The following is a 15,049-nucleotide window of genomic DNA, read 5'->3' as shown; positions in this document are numbered from 1 at the left end:
GGGAGGGGGGGGGGGGGGGGGGGGGGCCGTGGCTATACATCCCTGCTTGGAATAAACAGGTTATCATATAAAGGTGAGATAATTCGTGTGAGCCAGTGCCCCTGTTCATGACTTGCTTGGTATTTCTGACCAATTCATTTCCAGTCATTCATTCTAACCACAATTAAGGATTGGGATAACACAAATGTTCTTGTTAATGAATCCAAGGTCTTCCAAAGACAAATCAAAGAAAGCATATGGTCACAAATTCAAGATAGGACAACGTGCATAGATCGGGAAAGATTTTTATATTATTAAATTTAGCATAACTCTGTAAATATTCAACAAATTTTTGTCATCTACTGTAAACAGTAGATTAGTCACATCAATGTCTTACTTTCCATCCATTGAATTAATGTGAAAATGTATTTGAAGTCAATTGAAGGATATCATTTTTGTGTGCTCCTAGCTATCTTGGCCTAGCTAAGCATGTGCTAATCCAGTACACTGTTCGCTAGTCACACAGCTCACACTGCCAATGCCAGTCTTGAAAGTTGACGTCGCACACATTTTGGCACTTCATTGGGTGATGGTGACGTAATGCCATTTAGCATACCTTCAGTACACAGAAGTAGAAATACGGTACCGTATCTCTAGAAACAGAACACGAGTTATGAAAATAGCCCCCAATGCTATCAGATCAGTAGTGCATGCGTGATTAGCGTCTCTTGTCGGGGAAACCTGAGCGGAACGCATCGCGAATGTCTCTAGGCATAGAGAAAGACCACACGGGCTTAGCAGAGGCCAGTTATCATATGCAGCGGGCTGCTAGAAGTTCTACGCGGCTAGGATTTTGTACATGAAAAACAAAAATTAAAAATTCATTAATGTGTATTCCTAGGGTTTAAACATGAACCATTAATTAATGTGTAGCCTAGGACCTCCCCCACCAGGCGGTTGGTTTACAAATCTGTCAATCCCAACTCGACGGCGGGTATTTCAATTCTAATGCATAGGCTATTTTATATACTTTCTTATTGAATTTAAGCGGTGGACCTTTCACTTTCTAATCCTATGTCACGTCAAGCTTCAGGGATGTAAAAAAGGCCTACATTATTATTATACAGGCCCTAGTTATATAAAAAGTTATCAATTTCAGAATGCTTAATAATAAAAGACCATGCATTTTGTTCCGATATTGAATTAATTTGTTAAATCAAATATACATTTATATCTGACTTTTGTAAAATACTATGTACAGGTAATAAAGTTACAGTGAAAAAAAAACTAGGTAAGGATTAGCTTAGTTAGGGCCTAGGCCTACTGTATCGTATGCAATCAACCATTGATACAAAAAAAATATGTTCCATCATACATCACGGCCGAGACGGTCCTACAGTAGTAGCTAGGCCCTAGGTTAGGTACTGTAGTTAGGCGTTATACTCGCCTAGTCTAGGTATACTAGTTAATAATAGGACCAAGGCTAGGAATGGAATCTGATATCCTCAGTGATAAGACTCGCCGTAAGAGGAGACCTTCTTCTTACTTCTTTGCGTCTATCTAGGCAAAGCCTAGCCTAGGCCTCCTAGCTAGGGCCTAGCACATAAAAATGCTACAGCTACACACGCTCAGAGTAAACAGAAGTAGACCTGGTGGTGTCAGTTATGTCGCATTTGTATTTAAATGTATGTGAACATCATGTTCAAAACCAAGTTTTAAAAAGTAACCAACCTCATAAAATCAGTTTATTAAAAGATCGAACAAATTGAATTCTCACGTTTCTTCCAAACTCGCGCGATCCGTTTTAATCGGCCATGTTTATTAAATGAGAGCCTAGGCTTAGGCCTATATATTGTTTTTAATTATAGACAAGTAAGCGTACTATGTCCATAAAATTAAGTTGTCATAATAATAATAAAAAAAATTATCTATAAAATATCTAAAATGCATTATCAATTTATTCTATTGTACTTTAGCTGTATAATTATTGTACATATATACATATAACTTCTTCGGCTAAAGGATACTTTCCATATACTGTCTTACTGCAGGAAGAGGGCGCCATATGGCGAACCTACTCGAACCACTGATGGAAGAGTTGCGACATTGAGAATTTAGAAGCCATTCTGTGTCCAACGCCGTACGCGTTCTGTGGCCAACGCAATGTGCGTTCCTGTGTATAATATTGTATAATACAATTAGCGGCCTGCTGTAGTATTTAATTTAACCTTTTTAGCAGTTGAATTTCATGTAACTATATTTATATAAAAAAAAAGGTTTTTCACCACTTTATATTCAATTTCATATTATAACTAAACTTATAAACTATTTTATTAACTATTTCTTAAATAATTTTGATGTTGAAAATGTTTGTAGTTGGTCACTTTCGTGTAGATGTTCCTTTTTTAGAGAGTAGTTGTTCTGTTTCTGTACTTTTTTGGGTTGACCAACCTGCATAGGTGTTTAGCACCTGTTTGGTCTTTCCTTGCCATGTTTTTGTAATTTTGTTTGTTGTTTTGTGCTTAGCAGAAATTTGAATAAAGAATAAAGAATATATCCTGTAATAATTTACTATTTTTAAGCAGTTCTTTAATCCTTGTAGGCCCAAAACTGATATTGTGTAGGCCTAAAGTATAGAGCAAAACATAACTTTTTTGACAAAGGCAGGTCTTTCAGTCATAAAATAGACGAACCTTTATAAATTAATAGTGTTAAATTGCACCCAATAAGTCAATTCCTGTTATATTGATTTCCATTTTCGAAGTATGGCTTTGGCAACCAGTCAGTTATGAGCAAGCACTACAATAATCGCTAGTGCTGCGTCCCTGCATCAGCTTTGGCTAAGCGGTAGATAATTGTCGACTTTACTTTTTATCTTTCTAACGTGAATGGTGACAGGCATTTCCTAATAGTGTTGAGAAAAATTAGTACTCTTAGGTTTCCCATTGGTCCATTTTCTTTTCCGGTTTTTGAAGCGTAATTAGAATTCCTGTAGGCTATTGATCTATTGTTTTATGGTTTTGAAATACGGCATCAAAAATATTAGCGATGGGGCAACAGTATCCGCTCCATACTTGAGCAACCCTCCGAGTCCTTGAATTCCACGTACACCAGCCGCACGATTATTATTTTAGTTTTTAAAGACTTGAGTCTTGACTTCATTTTTGTTAAGATGTTATTTTGCAGTCTTCTTGGCCGCCCTTCGAACGGATCCACCATTGGGTCATTTTAATCATGAAATTTTCTTTCAAATTATTTCGCTAAGACTATTACAATTTCGTTTGGATTCGCAATGAATTGTTGTTCATCGAACTCTTTGGGGTTTCGAATTTTTTCCTCTACAGTTCTACTGCTCTAAACATTCGCGCGCCATCTATAGCTTGGTCGATTTCCAAACTTTTCTGTTCGAGGTCGTTTCTTATTATTGTCAGTGACTCGTTTTCAGATATCGTGTAAAATGTTATTCCTCTGTTGTTCTAAAGTCAAGCTCCGGAGAGAAAAAATAAATTCGATGTTGTAGAAGTGATTTTCCTAAGACATGGCTTTTTCATCAAACATTTTTTTCTAGTCTAAATTTAACTGTTTATGTTCCTCTTTTGATTTAGTGTTCACAATTTTCAGCCTAAGCACTTTTTGGTCTTCGACATTTGTTGAATTGTTGCGTCATAGGTTAAGTTCTACTCAAGTTTTTGTGTTGCTCGGGCGTTTTATTTCATTTACTAACAAATAAATATAATAACAATTTGTGAGATATGCAAAAAAGGTAAAACATTACAATAACTTATTTTGTTTTGTTTGTTATACTTTTTACCCGTTTTAGTTTTAGTGTAAGTGAGTTTTTGAACTTCCTTTTTGCTTTGCTTTGTTTATATTATATACTGTTCTTGGGTGCACCATAAAAGTGTTGGTGTCACTGATCTGAAAGTGAACCAGAAAATCGTATCGCACAGGAACTTTTTATTTTTGTTTAAATAAACTATAAATTATTCCAACAAGGTGTAAATGTATTAAGTATGTGTTTATGATTTGTAACTAGTAACCCTTATGGTTCATAATAATTGTAATAGTAATTGAAATATTATTGTTATTATTATTACTATTATTATTATTATTATTATTATTATTATTATTATTATTATTATTATTATCATTATTATTATTATTATTATTATTTATTATTATTATTATTATTATTATTATTATTATTATTATTATTATTATTATTATTTTTATTTTTATTTTTATTATTATTATTATTATTATAATTATTATTATCATCATCATCATTATCATTATTATCATCATCATTAACGTTATTGTTGTTATTGGTGTTTTCCAGGATATACATACGTTCAAACCATGGATAAAAATGACACCTGTTCTCAACCATTCGACATTCATAAGTGGGTGCCGGTGACCATCCTGATTTCTTGTGTTCTGTCGGTGATCGGATCATTGTTAATCATCTGTACCTTCATAATTTGGCGGGATCTACGAACGAAGGCACGCAAGTTACTAGTCTACCTCTCCATTACGAACTTCCTTGCCTCAGTTGGTTATGCTTACGGCATATCTAATAATTTACTTAAATCTAATTTTTTTAATTCTACGGAATGCGAAGTGCAGAGCGGCATCACCACCTTCTCAGAGACCAGCTCTTATTTGTGGACGGTGGCAATAGCGACCTACATCTACGCATCAATAGTTAAGTCCTGTAGAATGGTTTTGGATTGGTTAATTCGAATATTCCATTTAGTTTGCTGGGGGGTTCCACTTGTCACAGTGGTTGTAGCAGTGAACTTCAAAGTTCTAGGGTATGATAATTCATGCACCACCGCAGGTTGGTGCTGGATTCACAATTTTTCCCCTAAACACAAATTTGAGTGGATGATGTGGAGGCTGATTGGTGGAAAATTTTGGGAAATGGCAGCTTACTTTGTTCTTCTGATTCTTTACTTCCAGATCAACAAATGTGTGAGTAGTTTATTTATCTTGCACAAGATAACACATATATAAGATTTTTGTCCAAACTTGAGAAAATATTTAATTTAAAAAAATTAACAAAATATTTATTATTATTATTGTTATTATTATTATTATTATTATTATTATTATTATTATTATTATTATTATTATTATTATTATTATTATTGTTATTATTGTTGTTATTATTATTATTATTATAAGCCACTTCACAGCCTGTCAACAATGCAATTCGGGGTATTTATATGGTCGGCCGAGATCGAGCCGAGATCGGACAGCGTGTGGTTTGAAGTCCTGACCAGAACAGGGGCGGATCCAGAGATGTCCAAAAGGGGGGGGGGCGGATCGAGACAACAATGCCCTAGGGTGTCCGCATGGCCCCGCAAAATTGTTGTGTTCTAGACGCCCGAAAATAACATTTGAGGCGTTCTGGGCTATCATTTTTTTCTTTATCTTTCTTTTTTTCTTTCTTTTTTTTCTTTTTTTTAATCTCCCAAAAGGGGGGGGGGGGGGTGTGGGGCCGGGCTGCCCCCCCCCACTAAATCCGCCCCTGCAGAAGTTTAACAACCAGAATGGAACCACTAAAACAGCCTATTCAAAAAGCTTAAAATGTTATTACTATACATATACATATTTGAGCGAGCCAAATAGTCGAGCGGTTAAGGCAGGGGCACCGTGATCATCCAACAATACTGGTTCGCGGCCGGCTCGCTCATATCTGGTGGTGGAACTAGTCTTCTCGGATAAGGACTATAAACCGTAGGCCCAGTGTACACAAATGCTCATGTACACTTTAAAGAGCCCAGTACATCTTTCGAGATGAGTAGGGGCTACCCCGGTGTACTGGTTCACTCGGCCCCTGTCGTGGACAGATGAAAATGCGCCGATTTCCTGGCTGCAGAGGACATGAGGTGACACTCAGGGGAGAAGAAAGTTATTGAAAAGTGCAACATCTAGTCCCGAGCGCATAGAGACCTCGTTTATTTGCGCTATATAAATCCATCTATAATAATAATAATAATAATAATAATAATAATAAAATAATATGTTGATTGAGAAAGCATGAAGGTTATATCAATATAGACCTTTTTCCCTGCTAAATTTTGATATTTTTTAAAGTGTTATTTTAATTATTTATTACACTATTGATCCAGGGTAGCCCAAGCAGATAAAAACTGATCATCTCCATTGGGGCCCTGCATTTTAAGCACATGGTCGTATTAACGGTTATATTTCTTAATTAGTGCCTCCGCATACAATTTGTATTTGAATATGTTTAAAGAAGTCACAGTTCTCACTCACGATATCTGAAAAAGTCCATATTCGTCCCTGTCACACTGATAACTCGTGAAGCAACTTTCGTTTTCGCACATGTAACCTTCAACTTCATAAGAGTTGACCGTCTTGTTTCACGAGTTACTAACCATTTAAAAACAAGTATAGTTTTTTTTTATGCATAACTCTCAGAAAACGAAAGCCAATTTAGTTGGTGTAATCATATATGCTGATGGGTAAGAAAATCACAGTTTAAAATTATCCTTGCTGTTTTGTATTCACTTGCTAGGTAAGGTATTGTGGGATATGTAACAACCTCCCTATACTGCGCAGCAATAGTCAAACGATGGTCTAACCAAACTTACGAACAGTGTATTTAGGCTGCTTTGGGGGACACAATTACGTATTTTACTTAAAATACCCAGTTTGGATTAAACTGGTTTTTTTAAAAAACATATTCAACATGTAGTGTCCAACTCAATGTCTCGTCAATTGCAGATGTGTTACCAGAATCAGGTCGCAGACATTTCCAATCAAAGAAGTGTATCAGCAGCTGCAGATAGGATTGATCATAAGTTGACAGCTATTCCTACTATATTTCTATTGCTAAATATATGGAGTACATTAAGGTTTATATTGACATTGTGCCATAAGAATGTCTCCAATCCAGTCCTTTTTCTTTTGCATGTAAGTATTGTGCAGACTATTGATGGGTGATACCATCTACATAGATATTCATCAACATTCAATAGCACATGTTACACATACAATAATCCATCTGTTAAACTAGGCCTATTCATACATATGAACAATATACTCAAGTTTCCGGTAACATTCCATATATTATTTTACTTTTTTGTTGTTGGTGTTGATTCTTTTTGTTTTTGACATGGGTGGTGTTAGGTAGTTATGTTGATGTTGCTGTTTTTGTTGGTGGTGTTGTTAGCAGGTTCTTCCGGGGGTGGGGGTGGTGGTTTCTGGGGGGTCCACGGTCGAAGCCCCGGTGGGGTCGGCGAAACAGATATATTTGAAAACGACTGTGTCTGGGTGGGTCTACAGTGCACTAGTTGGGTTAGAGGATTTGTTTGGGAAATTTGAAGAGAGGAGGGGGTCGCCAAAAAAAAAGAGATTCTTCCGAACCATAAACCATCCCCCACCCTGGATACGGGCCTGGTTAGTAATGGTAAAGTTGTTAGTAATGGTGGTGCTGTTGGTAATGTTTGTGGTGCTGTTAGTACTGGTTGTGCTGGTGTTGCCATAGTGGTAGCAGCGTCTCTAGGACATATACATATTTTCCGNTTTCCGGGGGGGGGGGGAAGGCTAAGTTGCCCGACAGGGGGACTTGAGTTAGTAGGCTCGAGCTGAGGGAAGGGGATGAGAGGGGGGTCCACTCCCAAATGAGATTTTTTTTAAATAGCAGCCTCTGGATGGCCGGAAATGGCACTCTCAGACTGTGACATACATGTGTTGGCTTGGTGGTGTGGGCCTTTTTTTTTTTTTTTTTTTGGGGGGGGGTTTAGCGGGGCTTGACCTGTCCGGTGGGGACTTAAGCCCCTTCCTGTCCCCACGCTGGCGTTGCCACTGTGTGGTAGTGTTGGTAATATGGATGTGGTGGTGGTTGTGGTTGTGCAGTGCTACTTATTAGTGTGCTACAGTTGGCGGTGCTATTGGTGGCGATGTTGTTGCCTGTAATGCTACTGGTGGTAGTGGTACTGCTGGTGGTGGTGTTAATGGAGGTGTTGTTGGTGATGCTGGTGTTGGTGCTAATACTGCTGCTATTCTTGTGGTGGTGGTGTTAGTATATTGTTGGTGGTAATCATGGCGCGTAATAGTGCAGCTACTGTTGGTGGTGGGGATAGTGGTGGTAGTACTGTTTATTGTTGTTGCACTGTAGCGATATTACTTTGTTGCTGATACATTGACAAAAAAAATATTTTCTTTGTTTTTAAACTTTTCTTACAGGGTGTTGGCGATAGCTTCCAGGGCGCAGCAAACTGCATTATATTCTGTTTCTGTAATGACATAATCAGGCGCCGTTTCATGCAAAGCTGTGGAAATTTGTTTAGAGGGCCGTGTTGTTATGAAAGAACTGAACGAACTCAACGATTGCTCGCAGATTAAGCTTGCTGTTTTGCATATTGGCCTAAAGCAATTAATAAAAATATAAAAAAGCTTTGTTCGAATATCAATATGTCTTTAACTATTATACCTCGATATTTTCTTTATTTTAATCATTAATACAAAGTCCTTAGAATCATTGTAATATAAATTTATGCAGTGGTACATTAAAATCACTTGTATATGGTAATTAGTGAGATTAGAACCAGTGGCGCCAAGAGGCCGGGGAAACCGGGGAAACTGCCCCGGGGCCCGGGCCTGGCAGGGGCCCTGGATAACTAGATAAAATATAATAAAATATAAGTAAATAAAAATGATTAAACGTATACATTCGTCCAGTATCATTCATGTGTTTTTCCCATGAGGATTGTAAATAAAGCTGACCGTATATAGATGAAAGCTGGTAATCTGTCTCTTATACACATCTAGATGTGTATAAGAGACAGATCATATATGCTGATGGGTAAGAAAATCACAGTTTAAAATTATCCTTGCTGTTTTGTATTCACTTGCTAGGTAAGGTATTGTGGGATATGTAACAACCTCCCTATACTGCGCAGCAATAGTCAAACGATGGTCTAACCAAACTTACGAACAGTGTATTTAGGCTGCTTTGGGGGACACAATTACGTATTTTACTTAAAATACCCAGTTTGGATTAAACTGGTTTTTTTAAAAAACATATTCAACATGTAGTGTCCAACTCAATGTCTCGTCAATTGCAGATGTGTTACCAGAATCAGGTCGCAGACATTTCCAATCAAAGAAGTGTATCAGCAGCTGCAGATAGGATTGATCATAAGCTCTAAGCGCTTCACATTACTACCCCTGTCTCTTATACACATCTTTGATGTGTATAAGAGACAGGTGCTAATACTGCTGCTGTTCTTGTGGTGGTGGTGTTCGTATATTGTTGGTGGTAATCATGGCGCGTAATAGTGCAGCTACTGTTGGTGGTGGGGATAGTGGTGGTAGTACTGTTTATTGTTGTTGCACTGTAGCGATATTACTTTGTTGCTGATACATTGACAAAAAAAATATTTTCTTTGTTTTTAAACTTTTCTTACAGGGTGTTGGCGATAGCTTCCAGGGCGCAGCAAACTGCATTATATTCTGTTTCTGTAATGACATAATCAGGCGCCGTTTCATGCAAAGCTGTGGAAATTTGTTTAGGGGGCCGTGTTGTTATGAAAGAACTGAACGAACTCAACGATTGCTCACAGATTAAGCTTGCTGTTTTGCATATCGGCCTAAAGCAATTAATAAAAATATAAAAAAGCTTTGTTCGAATATCAATATGTCTTTAACTATCATACCTCGATATTTTCTTTATTTTAATCATTAATACAAAGTCCTTAGAATCATTGTAATATAAATTTATGCAGTGGTACATTAAAATCACTTGTATATGGTAATTAGTGGGATTAGAACCAGTGGCGCCAAGAGGCCGGGGAAACCGGGGCAGCTGCCCCGGGGCCCCGGCCTGGCAGGGGCCCTGGATAACTAGATAAAATATAATAAAATATAAATAAATAAAAATGATTAAACGTATACATTCGTCCAGTATCATTCATGTGTTTTTCCCATGAGGATTGTAAATAAAGCTGACCGTATATAGATGAAAGCTGGTAATTAATCGATTCTAATTCTTTTTCATGAGTATTTTCTACTACTCTAAATTTTATGTTTACTATGTATCGAATAGTAAATTCTTTACGTTATATATTAAATAAAGGGCTTGGACTGAGGCTGAGGTAGATAGACCGTCCATCTGTGAAAGTCCTTTTCTGGGTCCCATATATTTCAAATTCCTAGATCCGCCACTGTAAACGTTGATACCCGCATGGGCGGCGAAACCGGGGTGGGGGGGGGGAACCCCCCCCCCCCCCCCCCCTTCCCTTTTTTGGCAAAAAATATATAATGGCTATGGAGATTTTTGTATTTTTGTGTTTATCCAGTCCCCGACCGAGTTAGATTTTCTCGCAATTCACATTGGCGGATCTGGAGGATCATGGGTCCTGGCCCTTGGGCAAAAAAAAAAGAAAAAGAAAAAAGAAAAATAAAAAGAATTCTAGACCACCCTTTTCAAGACCCCTGAGCTGATTTTAGAAGTCGGGAAAGCTCATTTCCAGTCATCTAGGAATCAACATTTTCTCTAACCGTTCAAGAGTTGGAAAACCTTGAATTTTGTCATTAAAAGACACCTAGCTCAAAGTCGGGAAAGCTCATTTCCCGCCATCTGGAATCAAAATTTTCCCGGACCCCCTTCCTTTTTGGGGTTCTTGTGAAAAATTGTGCCCCCTCTATCCTCCAAAAACGAACCTATTCATATTCCCATTCATCTTGGAACACACGGACTCTAGAACTAGCTAGAGAGAGTACATAGCGCTCAAACCCTTTGATCAAAATTTTCTGTCAGTAGTATTCCGATTTCTTACAGTGATTTATACTAATTCTATAACGATCATACAAAAATGATTTGTTTTAATTCATATATAAATGATAGACTTACTTTTGTTAATGATGATTTTGAAAGCCGGCAATGTAAGCAAAAAGAATGACTCTTTAAGCATTGTCTATGTTTTTATTATTAAGAAGATTTTAAACGATTAAAGGGTAGACCATACAAAACGACACCAGCGCCAGGCATTGACGGTTTAACTTGTGAGAAATATGTAAAGCCGACCTCCTAGGACTCCAAAAGCGTAGGAGTATAACAGGAGGGGTAGAAACAGTACCGATTGTGGCGTTGTGTCTCGACGATCATCACTGAGTTCAGCTGAAATGAATTAAATCGTATGTAATGAAAACTATAAAAATCAGTACCAGTATTAGGCCTATACTGGGTTCCAGTCCCTAATGTTGTCTTGAACAGTGAAAACTATTAAAATATATCTATTTTGGCACAAATGGCGTTCCATGTTACTTAGTTGCATGGCGTTCCATATTATACTTTAATTCGTATCGAAATTCAACAACATAATAGGTTTCTCGACATAAACCGACTTATAGCAAGTCTATACCGGTTTCATACAAAAATTGTAATACAGTGCACCCTCCAATTCGAGACCCCTCTAAATCCAACACCCCTCTAATTCGAAACCACTTTTCCGAAGAACCCTCTATGATGGAGACCGATCCCCGAGATCATGGCACCCAAATTTTCAGTTCTCAAGGTGTTCTCGAAATTGGAGGGCGAACTGTATGTAGTTTAACGTACCAAACAAAAGACATTTTATGGCGCTTTCGATTGCACGACGACGGTAGGACGTACAACGTAATGACGTCACTAAAAGTCATCTGCGCATGCGAGAACGTTAAGGTAAATCTACGTATGCAGAGAACGTAGGGCGCCAGGTAGGACGGTCACGATCACAATGAGTGATTCCGTTCTAGCGTCGCGCCTCACAGGATCTTGTTAGAAAAATAGTGGTTACGGCCCTTTCCCCAAGTTTTTAAATATTCAAAAATCTGTACCTCATTAACCGTTCCAGAATTTTTCGTCAAAAACACTTTTTGCGTGTCAGAAAAATCAGTTGTACAACCTATTAAAAATGCTAGGCTCAAAGGGTCTTAACGTACCCGGCAAGAAAATTCAATGTATGTAATTGGTGATGGTGACTAAATCCAACATGAAAATAGAAAGAATCTTTTGCCTTAGAAATGATTTTTTTTTTTTTTAATTCAAGATTCAGACAACTAACTTAACATTTCAGTTTGAAACCATTCAGTCATGTAAAATAGCTCTGATAAAGTCGAACTTTACTGGTAACTGCAGGGAAGAAATATACCCAGTAAATAGTATACAAAAGCTTGCAATAAATACATATCTTGTATGGTAATTGTTATTGTCGTGATGGAATATAGACAATTACTGGATTTGCGTCAGGAGACTCAAATTTAGGTGTAATTTTGCCAAACCTATTATTGTCTATTCCATCACAATATCAATTACCATCCACATTGCAGTACCCGCTGCTTACATGGGATCGAATTTAAACCCTGGCCATCAGGTGCCAGCTAAGTGTTTAGAGGTATGATGCCAGACCTGTGATCTGGAGATCGTGGGTTCGGGTTCCATCCGAGAGCAACTTGCGAAGTCTTTTCACACGTACTGAGTATTCAGTACATTTTCACGTCAGGTTGGGCAAAATCACACCTATATTTTGTGCCTACAATACAATTATGTAGGAGATTTTGTATTTTATTAAAGTACCTTGAACCAATCGAACACATAAATCTGATATTTAATTCATATTCAAATAATAATAATAGTCATAATAATAATAATATGTCGTTCTTATATAGCGCTTAATGTCTTTACAAAGCCTCTAAGCGCTTCACATTACTACCCCGGTCATTGGATCAAACACGTATGGAACACATTGAACACCAAATTAAATTATTAAGTTAAATTATATTATTATTATTCCTTAATATTGCGGCAAATCAGCGCAGTTGTGTTGGAACCTACCAGGTACCCACTTGTACTCCTGGGTGGAGAGAGGCAACCGTAGATAAAGTGTCTTGCCCAAGGACACAAGCGATTTGCAGAGTGAGAGTTTCGAACATCCGACCTCGAGGTTGGGAGTCCAAGCCACAACCGATGCGCCAACCGCTTCTACAAGAAGCACATCAGGGAATTCGAAATAGAGGGGCCAGCGAGGGATTTTCACAGGTAGAGGCTGAAGACTACATGGGCGGATTTGGGTTGAAATTTACAGGGCAGGGGGAGGGGTTAAAATAACTTTTAAAAAAACCCAAATAAAGAGAGGGGAATACCGTACTAGTTGGCGGGAACTGAGCTTCCAGGCTTCAGAAATGTCTTTCAGACTTTTAAGTTCTTGAAAACGGTCAGGTAAATTTTTCTTATTCTTATTACAGTAAATAGGCCTATGTATGTATATATACATAGACAAATTGACTAAGGTATTTGCATACGTATTTTTTTTCCATGAATCGATGAGCCCCAAAGAGAAAGGGGGTCGGGTAAATTTTGATTCCTAGATGGCGGAAAATCAGCTTTCCCGACTTCTCTGGGGTGTCTTTTAATGACTTTTAAGTCATTTAAAGTTTAGGCTTTCCCCCTCTTGAAAACGATTCACTGAATCGATGAACCAAAATGAGAAAGGGTTCGTGGGGCTTGAGGTTCTCCTCGGCAAAACATTGATTCCCAGTGGCTGGAAATAAGTTTTCCCGACTTCTGATGTGTCCTTTAATTAATTTTGTAAATTCTTCAAAATTTAAGGTTTACCCCTCTTTAAAACGGTCAGTTAATTTTTGCCATTTCTTTTTACAGTAAATAGGCCTATTATGTGAGTAGGCCTACCGGTACATATGCAGAAAAAAACATTCCCGGCAAAATTTTACTAAAATTTTTTGTTGTTTTTTTGTTGTTTTTTTTTGGAAAAAATGCATATGCATTACTATAATTATTATAAATCATGGAAAAACATTGGCATATTATAGTCTTAAGCAAAAGAATAAAAAATGAGAAATGCAGACTATTTCTCATAGGAGATTACTATTTTCTCGGCGAATTCTTCGTTACAAGGCAAGTTCAGAGGTTGTAGATCGCATCCGCTGGAATGATCTCGCTTTTATGTGTGATAACAGAACCTATATTGAGGTAAGGCTAGGCCTGCCTAGCATTGTTGGATAGGCTAATGTTTCCACGCTTCTTCTCGGACCATCGCAAAATCACACATAAAAAATTCATCCGCATTTATTTTTTGTGTGGAACACAAAAAAAAAAAAATCAAATTTCAGTCTTATTTCACACTTTTTTCATGTTTAGGAATGTCTAAATTCAGTTAAACTAGCAATTTCGTAATATATTTAAAAATCTTTATAACATGTATAAAAATCAGAAAACAGAAATTTTGCATGGAACGGACATTTAAATAGTTGCATATGCAGGCCTATTCCTTTTCCCATGAATCGATGTACCCCAAAAAGAAAGGGGAATCGGGGTCCTCCCCTGGGAATATATTGATCCCTAGGTGGCGGGGAATGAGATTTCCTATAACTTCTAATTTTCCCATTTTGACACAAACAAAAAAAAAAAAAAAAAAAAAAAAAAAAAAAGCTCACGGGTCCTGAAAAAAAATAGGGCTAGAATTTTTATTTACTTATATTCTAATTTTTATTCAGGCCCCCTGACCCCTCCATATCTGCAAAGAGACCAAATGGTTGGAGCAGAGGTAAGAAAATTTATGATTATAGCACCTCTAGATGGCCAGAAATGGTACTCCCAGACTTAAATTGTAATTATAATTTCCCTTTTTTTTATCCTTTTTTTTTTTGGGGAGAAAGGGGGGGGGGGGGGGGGGGGGGGGGGGGGGGGCGGTCCGGCTGAGGCACCCTTGAATACACGCTGATTTGAAATCAGCATAGTAGGCCTAATCAGTAATTACTTCTCTAGAAACCGAATATTATTGAGAGACCCGCTGGATGTTTCATTATTTAAAAATAATACGTTGGAAATGATTATTACAGTATATATTCTCTTTATGAATGGGCTCCTAATAGCCATGGGTCCAAGTGCTTTGCCCTGGATGCTCTGCCCGTAGCTACGCCACTGATAGTACTTGTGCAGTACTAATTATTGTCTCCTTTCTGAAATCAAGATCTTGGTATAAACAGACTGCTACTTTATTCTGCAGACCTGCTGGAAATCAATCAACAATTAAGC

General features: G+C 37.6%; 2 protein-coding genes across 3 annotated transcripts in view; one reads left to right on the top strand and one right to left on the bottom strand.

Moving 5' to 3' along the window:
- The window catches only part of LOC117105813 (protein ELYS-like), a 43,812-nt gene extending 42,006 nt beyond the window's left edge, over nucleotides 1–1,806 (bottom strand). For both annotated transcript variants that reach the window (XM_033247106.1, XM_033247107.1), the window contains exon 1: nucleotides 1,711–1,806. The gene's annotated coding sequence lies outside the window, so the exon portion shown is untranslated. The remainder of the gene's footprint in view (nucleotides 1–1,710) is intronic.
- The window catches only part of LOC117105817 (G-protein coupled receptor 157-like), a 9,147-nt gene extending 402 nt beyond the window's left edge, over nucleotides 1–8,745 (top strand). Inside the window, exons 2-4 of the mRNA XM_033247118.1 lie at nucleotides 4,319–4,953; nucleotides 6,736–6,924; nucleotides 8,200–8,745. Coding sequence (XP_033103009.1) covers nucleotides 4,339–4,953; nucleotides 6,736–6,924; nucleotides 8,200–8,358 — 963 coding nt within the window. The 5' untranslated portion in view covers nucleotides 4,319–4,338 and the 3' untranslated portion in view covers nucleotides 8,359–8,745. The remainder of the gene's footprint in view (nucleotides 1–4,318; nucleotides 4,954–6,735; nucleotides 6,925–8,199) is intronic.
- Nucleotides 8,746–15,049: the final 6,304 nt, after the last annotated feature.

This window comes from Anneissia japonica, unplaced genomic scaffold, assembly GCF_011630105.1.
Source record: "Anneissia japonica isolate Jap-2015-1 unplaced genomic scaffold, ASM1163010v1 scaffold287754_len4335492_cov202, whole genome shotgun sequence".
In the NCBI taxonomy this organism is placed as follows: Eukaryota; Metazoa; Echinodermata; class Crinoidea; order Comatulida; family Comatulidae; genus Anneissia; species Anneissia japonica.
Note: the sequence above shows the minus strand (reverse complement) of the source record. Positions and strands in the feature narration are given on the sequence as shown.